At 52.5% G+C, this 8,924-nt stretch overlaps 1 protein-coding gene across 2 annotated transcripts in view; it reads right to left on the reverse strand.

Annotated features, from left to right (window-relative positions):
• The window catches only part of Ccdc13 (coiled-coil domain containing 13), a 43,543-nt gene extending 35,081 nt beyond the window's left edge, over window positions 1–8,462 (reverse strand). For both annotated transcript variants that reach the window (XR_004111310.1, XM_031343339.1), the window contains exons 1-2: window positions 8,357–8,462; window positions 2,674–2,900 (exon numbers count right to left, since the gene is read on the reverse strand). Coding sequence is in view for 1 of the 2 variants with exons in the window: in XM_031343339.1 (XP_031199199.1) it covers window positions 2,674–2,894 (221 nt within the window). In the remaining variant the exon portion in view is untranslated. The remainder of the gene's footprint in view (window positions 1–2,673; window positions 2,901–8,356) is intronic.
• Between the last annotated feature and the right edge of the window lie 462 nt (window positions 8,463–8,924).

The raw sequence follows: 8,924 nt of genomic DNA on the forward strand, positions 1-8,924 counted from the left end.
AGAAGAAGAAGAAGAAGAAGAAGAAGAAGAAGAAGAAGAAGAAGAAGAAGAAGAAATACTGCAGAGAAGTTAGAATGGACTCGTCACAGAAGCTTCGTCCAGCTTCAGAGATACATGAGAGCTCACGCTGCACACTTCCTCAGACCACACATGTGCACACACATGCTTACACATACACATGCTTACATATACACATGCGTACACACTTACATACACATCCACACACATGCTTACACACACTTACATACACATGCACACACATGCTTACACACACGCACACACACATGGACACACAGGCATGCACACACACATATGCATGCACACCCACAGGCATGCACACACACACAGGCATGCGCACACACACATGTATACACAGATATTTATGCTTTATATGCTGTCAGTAATCCCGTGAGGCTTTTTAAGACCTACAAAGCACCCTGATGGGCCTGGGATTACTCCTGTGTCGGGCACACGGCAAGGTTGGCTATAAAATGTCCCTATAGCCTCAAGTGTCTGAACCAGAGATTGTGGGCTTTGGGACACAGAGCAGAGTTTTGGGTTCTAGCTGGCCTATGGCTGGTGTCTGGTTCTCTGCCTCATGCCTTAGCTAGCTCACCCATAGCCTGGAGCTTGTCCCACTACTCCTGACACAATGGCCATACACTGTGTACCCTCAAACTGTGAACCTCGGTTCATTGCTTCATGCCTATATATGATCAGAGCGATGGGAAGGACAAATGACACAGCCCAGAGCAGGCCCTGGAAACAGCTAAGCAAGCACTTTATGGATGACAGTGATGGTAGGTGAGGATCATAGTCAACTCTGCTGTGCCTGACATTACTCCACCAAAGGCCTAAGTGGCCCATCAGCCCACTGTCTCTGGTTTGGATCAAGCTGAGGTTAATATTTAAGAGCCACAGGACTTTTTAATTATTGAGAAAGCTCCCCCCCCCATTGGCATTTAACAATAGGTCATTTGGAAAACTGAGAAACCATAAAAAAGTTTGAATCCAGCAAAAATATTCTGGGCAAAAGCAAAAGCAAAGAGACAACTCATCGATGGCTGTGGTCTTTGGGAAAAGGCTAGCACAAGGTACCGCATCTGTGTGCTCTTGTGACACTGTAGGACCGTGAAAGGCAGCCTGGTTCCTGGTCGATCACAGGCTGGAAACCCCAGTGAACCTGAGGGACAGCAGGCACTTCACCATGCTCCTGACACTAGGCTTCTGACACGAGGTAGAAGCCCTCCATAGATTTGTGGTCATCAGTCACGTAAGGGCAACGCCCCTCCGCAGGTAGAAGATGAGAGTGACCTGTGATCAACATAGCCTGCAGACAGATCTCCATGTTAATGAGGTACCTAAAGCCTGGAGGCTTAGCCAATAAACTCTCCTTCCCAGACACTTATCCCTGCAAAAGGTATTTAAACTCAGGTCTGCACTGAGAGCTGGGGTATGGTTTTCAGTCATCTACTTTCTGCCATGACAATAAATGTCTTAAAACCATGGCCTGCCTCTTTTCATCAGGATCTTTCGTGGGGAGCCATGGAGCCTACAGAAGGCCTCTCAACACTTCCAACCATGGCCACCACCTAGCCCAAGCCAAGCCACCTCCAAACAAACCAAGGACTCTCTTCCCCAGGGGACCCAGCCGGAGCTCTCCCCACTTTACCCTTCAGTCCTGGGCTAGATCTAGCCCACGGGCAGCAGCTCTGTTCTCAGCTCTTCTGTGGCTCCCAATGGCACCTGGATGCCCAGGAGGCTAAGAACCAGATAGCCCAGGCCTTCCTGCAGGCCTGAGGACCCCTGAGCCAGCTTCAGCTGTCCCCGGGGGGGGGGGGGGGGGGGGGGGGGGGAGGGAGGGCGCAGGTGCTGACAGAGGTAAAAGCCCAAGGATCTACAAACTATCAAGTCCATCCCAGCCCTTAGCAGCACAGGTCTAAGAAAGTGAGAGAATCCAGACTTACCATGGCTCTCTGTCTGGCTTTACATACACTGCCTAGCAGCTCTCGCCCACAAAGCACAGCTCTGCCAGCTACAAGAGGCCTCAGACATCTGTGTCAAACTTACTCTGAACTTCCAAACACCTGCCCAGGTGAACCAGCTGTCTCCACCTGCCCTCTCCACTGCACCCCTGCCCTCTTCACCTGCATCCCTGCCCTCTCCACTGCACCCCTGCCCTCTCCATTGCACCCCTGCCCTCTCCACTGCACCCCTGCCCTCTCCACTGCACCCCTGCCCTCTCCACTGCACCTCTGCCCTCTCCACCTGCATCCACTGTGCCCACTGTACCCCTGCCCTCTCCACTGCACCTCTGCTCTCCCCACCTGAAAGCATTGCGTCCACTGCACCCCTGCCTTCCCCACCTACCCACACTGCGTCCACTGCACCCCTACCCTCCCCACCTGCCGGCACTCCATCCACTGCACCCTGCCATCTCCACCTGCCTGCACTGCATGCACTGTACACCTACCCTCCCCACCTGCCTGCACTGTGTGCACTGCACCCGTGCCCTCCCCACCTGCCTGCACTGTGTGCACTGCACCCCTGCCCTCTCCACCTGCCTGCACTGCATCCACTGTACCCCTGCCCTCTCGACCTGACTGTACTGCATCCACTGCACCCCTGCCTTCCCCACCTGCCTGCAGTGCGGCCGAAGGGAAGGGTCCTTACCTCCTCTCGAATATGTTTTTTAGGTTCTGCTCCTCTGTGTTGAGAAGGCTGAGGCCGTCCGGGATTGCCATGAGCCCTTCCTGGTCATCAGCTTTGCTTTGGCAGCTCAGCTCTTTCTCCCTCTTTTTCTCCATCTGCTTTTGTAACCGTCGGTGCTGTAGCTCCTGCATGGCCTTGAACTGGAGTCGCAGAGTGTCTGCTGAGCTTTCTTCAGATGCCATCTTGCCCTGAGAACAGGGAAGCCAGAGCTGAGGCACGATGCGGGAAGCTGAGGCCAAGGTTCTCTACTGAGCCATCAGTGAGTCTAAGACACTCCAATGCCCTCACCTAAAGCAGGGCAGAGCAGACTCCCGACTGCAGGTGCAGCAGGAGACTCACTGCTCTGACTCATTTGCCTTGCCCCTTCTGTGAATCTCCCGGGAGCTCTCCAAGCTGAGGGTGTCTAGGCTCATCTCCAGACCAGCTAGATCCCAATCTCTGGACATAGACTTCAGCCATCATTTCTTCTTTATAGCTGGGGGAGTGTCACATATCTACAATCCCAAGCTTTGGATCTCAATAGGAGAATCAGGCATTAAAGACCAGCCTGGGCTACATAGCACTGTGTGTCAAAAACTAAAAATAAGTAAATAGTTTGAGGTATAATTTACACACATTAAAACATATACATCATGAACAGACAGCCCAGCAAAACTTTTTACCATACTTTGAGGTGACCCACTCACCCAGAAGACAAGCCCCAAAGTACTGGGTTTAGACCTAAAGCCCTTTGGAATCAAGTGTTTCTGGCATATGCCTCCTTGTCCATCTGTCCTTCCTCCCCACAGTCAAGAAGAGGCCTTATGATGACGTAAGGAGAACATTTCCCTTAAGACACAGCACACCAGCCAAAGCACCTCTGTCTGTCCCCTCAGACATCTTGCACTATCAGAGGAGGAGCCTGAGACAGGGGGTCTTCTGTTACAGATTCCTCTCAATTCCAAACAGAATCTAGGAGGCAACTCCTGTACTTAGGACCACCCATGCCTGCCAAGGTTCTGTTTCCTGCCTCCCTCTGCTTTGGATGCTGGTCCACCAAGAATCAGAAAGATGTGGGTATGCTGAACAATTCACCTGGTTCTTTCTGTTTCACTGGCCTATTGTCACTCATGCAGGGGATCCAGGCCATGTTTAGCTCACACAATTGTATCCTGGCCCACACAACAATCCCTATACAGATTCTTCAGTCCATCATGCCCCACAGCCACTTTCTGACAGCATGACCTCTCAACTAGACTACCACTATCACGAGAGACATCGACATCACACCAACACTCCAGTGTGGCCCCCACTCTCATACTCCACTGACAGTTCCCACCCCACACTGCTTCTGGTCACTCTTGCCTTTCACATGATTTCACATGACTAGAGTCACACAGTGGGTAGGTTTTTGTGACTGGATGTTTCTTTTTTTTCTGCTCTGTGCCACTTTTCAGATGTTTGACCCCACTGCTGCATGTATCAGGCCCTTGCTTTTCACAGCTGAGTAGCATTTTAGTGTTTAGAAGCCACACTGGGCCTACAGTTCTAATTGCCACTTGGACAGCCCAGAATCAAAATGCTAGGAACATGCACACTGAGAAGATAATCGTGTGAGCATGCTTTCATTTCTCTTTGTAAATACATGAAGTGAAGATTCTGGATCTGTGGTAAAATCTTGTTTAACTCCCTAAGAAACTGCTATGCCTGTGTACACACAGAGACACACACACACATATTCACACATGTATGCAGCCATACTCTCTGTCTTTAGCCATGTCATATCTTGAACCATCTTAGACTCTGGCAAGTCCATCGCCATATATAGCCCCTCAACCTTGGACTTCCGGCTTTATGAGCCAAATGGATCTCGATTAATCACGCTCTCACATGCCCCTCCACTTTAAGCTAACATAAAATGCAATGGGTTTCACTTTGTTCCTGTGGACCTCTGACCTACTCCTCTCCCTCTCCCAACAGTCCCTTCTTCTGCTTCATGTCAGATGGCTCCCTTTCTCTGCCTTGAGATCCTTTCTTAGGCTCGTGATCACGTCTACTGTCATGGCCGCACAGTCTAGAACCACAGATGAGAAAAGGTGAGCTCAGCTTATGGACTGACACAGTTATTCCCAGGCCTGTCCTGTTTCCTGAACGGACACGCTTCTTGCCTCTAGCCGCCCTGTGCACGTATGCATCCTCTTTATACGTCCTCCATGGATGACATCTGCGCTGCTTCTGTTTATCAGTTAGTGGGAATGGCACCTCTGTAATTGAGGATGGGCAGATTTCTCTGTGGCAGGGCTTCAGGAGTCTCCTTTGCTAAACCTCTGTTTATACCCCACTCAGTCTCTGGTTCAGTGTTACAGAAACTAGAGAAATGAACACCCTCATCCAATAATCATACATTTTAATTTTTATAATTGTCTTTGAGTCTGTCTCCCTATTGCCTCCCTCAGTGTACTCCCAGGCTCACAAACACCTCAGAACATTTACACTCATTGCTTGACTCCCTGAGCTACCACTGGCCCACCTGTTCTCAGACGCCCCTTTAGCACCAGGCCTGACTTGTATGCTCCCGTAGGGGAGAGGACAAATTCAAGCACTCCCTCTTCCTGTGTCATCCACCTCATGCAGGCTTACTGACTGCCTCCCTCCGTCCCACCAGCCGTGAGGCCCACACGAGTGCTGCTCAGTGCCCTTTCCTCGAGACTCGAAGCAGGGCCTGGCCCACAGCAGCGAGATGAGCCGGTGCTGAGCTATTGATGATGCTTAGGATGGTGAGATGGGCTCCGGCTGCCCTTGCAGCTCCTCACCCAACTTGCTGTCTGGCCTGCACTGGCATAGGGAACACACCTCTCAAAAGCACAGCTATGAGCTTGAGGCCCCTGTGCAAAGGCAGAGGTCCACGCCCAAAGGCACTATGTATCCTTCATGCCCCAAGTATTAAACGTGCCCATTCCCCAGGCCCAGAGCTAACACCAAGTACTCAGAAAACTTTCCCCTCCCATGCCCAATTTGCCCCTAAAGACACCCAGAAACAGTCGTATGAGGATGTGCCCTGTGTCCAGGGCAAGCTGCCATATTTCTGCCTTGGTTTCCTCACTGCTGAATGGAGGATAGTAATTATGACCCTCTCAGGGAAGATGGGACAGTTTAGTGTGGGAATGTGTGCCAAGCACTGTATCGTGTGTGGGAAGCTAGTGTCCTTGGCACAGTGGAGTCGCTGTGAGAGCACTGGGTCTCCACTGACAGACACCTATGCCCCGCCTGGCCTCAGCTCATCTGCTGACTGAGATAAACTGTCCCTTGCTCACAGCCTCAGTGTGGAGTGGAGGGTTCCGTGTTGGTGGAGAGCTGGCGTGCCAGGAACAGTAAGAGACCACAGCAGCTCAGGGTTGGGGGTGGGGGTTGGGAGGACCTGAGGGGTTAGCACAGCAGTGGTCAGCTCAGACTCCTGTGAACCGAGCACATCCTAACCTCACATAGGCGCTGCACACACACAGCTCTGTCCTTCCATGTGGATCTCCGTCTGGCAGGGGAGCCAGGCCCTGACCACACCGATGAAGTGAACATGCTCTGAGGGAAAGTTGAGAACCCCTAAGGACTTCCCCAAGGAAGGAGCTGAGAGTATGCACTCACAGAGAGTGGTTGACATCCTGGGGATGGAGGCAGCAGACATAAAACTGGGACAAAGAACTCAAAAGCACAGGGGTTCCCATCTCCTGAGTTTGACATGGCCGACACAACAGGACTAGCTGTTGGCCTTTGGTCCTACAGACTATCTAGATTCTAGACATGCCTGCCTTTTCCACCGTAAGCCCTAGACCAATGATCATCACCCAACTGGCTATTACTGTAGTTTTATAACTCATGTCTCTCTCTGCTCTGCTTCAACCCATACCACAGCCTGTTCTTCACATACTTGGCCCCGACGCTATCCAATGGAACACACTCTCCTTAGCACAAAGCCAGGGACCCTCCCCTCCCGTGTCATCACTAGGGAATGCCTCTGGCTCACAGCTTGTACTCTTCCTGCTCCTTCTAAGTTCTTGTCTCCATGTGTTCTCTGGCTGCTTCCTGGCCGTCTCTGGATTCAATGGGTCTTTTCTCTGGGATGACTCCCCTGAGCTCCAGACAAGTGCTGCCCCTGCCCGCACTGTGTATGAGTTACCTTTCCCATTGCTGTGGGCAAATGTGTGACCAAAGCAACTCCAGGGGAGGGTGGCTTAGTTAGTGTACGGTTTTGGAGGACACAGCCCGCCATGCCGGGGAAGGACAGCACCTGCAAGTGGACGGTCACAGGGAGTCCACTGTGGGGAAGCAGAGAGGTGAAGGCTCCAGTGTGTTCAGTCTGCGATGGTGGGTCTTCCTCTCAGCTAAGCTTCTCTGGAGACACCCTCACGTGTGCGTGTGCATGTGCACACACTGGAACTTTCTTTTTAGTTGTTTGAGACAGGGTCCTGCAAGGGCTGGCCTGAGGACCTGGCACTTGTAGTATAGACCAGGCTTGCCTCGAACTCATGGCAGTGCTCCTGTGTTAGCCTCTCAAATGCTAGGTATGTGCCACCATGCCTACCAGGACATATATTTTCATCCACTTTGTTCATGGCCATACTACAGGACACAGTAGGTGCTTAACGGATATTTCTAGAAAACGTAAAAGGATTTGGCTTTTTTAAGACAACTACTATACTTTATAACCAACAAGCTACCCTAACACAAATAATTCTTACAAATACTTAGATAACCACTGATAACCATAATTGCTTAAATATTTGTTGCTTTTCTGTTTAAGAAAAGATCTTGGTAAATAGTCCAGTCCGGCTTCAAATGTAAATATGATTACCAATTTGGGACCAGCATGGGTTTTCTAGTGAGGTTTAAGGCCAGCCCAGGCTACAGAGTGAAGCCCTACTCAAAAGACCAGGGAAGAGAAAAGAAGCTGTGCGCAGGAGGGAGGACAGGGCCTTGAACACCCATCACTTCCCACCAGTCTGCCGCTTGCTAGCTCAACCGCGCAGCCCACCCCACCCCACCTCCCCATCCCAGGCCCCTTATAAGTCGGGTACGGAGTGAGGTGAGGCCTGACTCGACGTGCCGAGTGGCAGCCGCAGACCTGCTTTCTAGTCCTGCCCACGAAGGTTGCTGGGCCAGTCGTCTGCCTCTCGAGCCCTTCCCACGCGGAAAACGAGTCCGCTTAGGGAGGGGCGGGAACAGCCCGGCCCCACGGAGAGGCCACTCGCTGTGGCTACGCCGTCCGGATCTTAGTTCGGGGCCCTGGTTTGGTTCCCCACTCTTGGCTTCCCGTTCAGCCCCTCGGTTCGGTTCCCCACTTGGCCCTCGTTCGGTGGTTCCCCGCTCCGCTCCAGGTTCCGTTCCTGCTGCTCGGCCCCCAGCTCGGTTCCCCACTCTCGGCTCCGCTCTAGGCTTCCGATTCGGTTCCTCACTCTCGGCTCCCCATTCCGTTCCCCGCTCGGTCCCTGGTTCGCTTCCCCACTCTCGGCTCCACTCTCGGCCCCCGGTTCGGTTCCCCGCTCGGCCCCCTGTTCGGTCCTCGCTCGGCTCCCGGTTCGGTTCCCCACTCTCGGCTCCCAGATCAGTTCCCCGCTCGGCCCAGGTTCGGTCCTCGCTTGGCTCCCGCCCTACTCAACCTTCCTCCACTTACGGCGACTGCGCTTCGGGGTCTGTCTTCAGGGCCGCGGGCACTTTCTCCGCCCTTCCCGACGCCAGCATATGCTGCCCTGGCAACCGTCACCAGGGAAACCAGCACGGTCGCGTGCGTCTACGGGGGCCGGGAGAGCCCTTAAAGGTCTGAGCCGACAGTGCTGCGGGGCCAGGAAGACCTACGGAACTGCACACACCAGCTGGACGTGAGAAGGCAAAGCGTGCTGCCCCAGGGTTGCCAGCGATGGAATCCAGATCCTCTGTGAGAGCAGCAAGCGCTCTTAACCACTGAGCGGTCTCTCTGCTCCTAAGGGTTGTGTTTAATCAGGATATTCCACTACCCTATTCCCACAAAACTAGGAATGTTTTTCCTTTAGTTTCTATTCTGTTTAAACCTTCCCATTGTCCCCGCTGAGGCTCTTCTGCCGCTGTTTGTTTAATTTTCAGTCTGAAGACTTTGTATAGTTTATAAACTTGATGCTCTATCACACAGGAAGCGAAGAGAATTGGGATCCGTGTCTTCATTTTTGTTATCCCAGCCCCCACATCCTGTTTCTCCAGCCAGAACT

Source organism: Mastomys coucha, unplaced genomic scaffold (genome assembly GCF_008632895.1).
Source record: "Mastomys coucha isolate ucsf_1 unplaced genomic scaffold, UCSF_Mcou_1 pScaffold23, whole genome shotgun sequence".
Taxonomy (NCBI): Eukaryota; Metazoa; Chordata; class Mammalia; order Rodentia; family Muridae; genus Mastomys; species Mastomys coucha.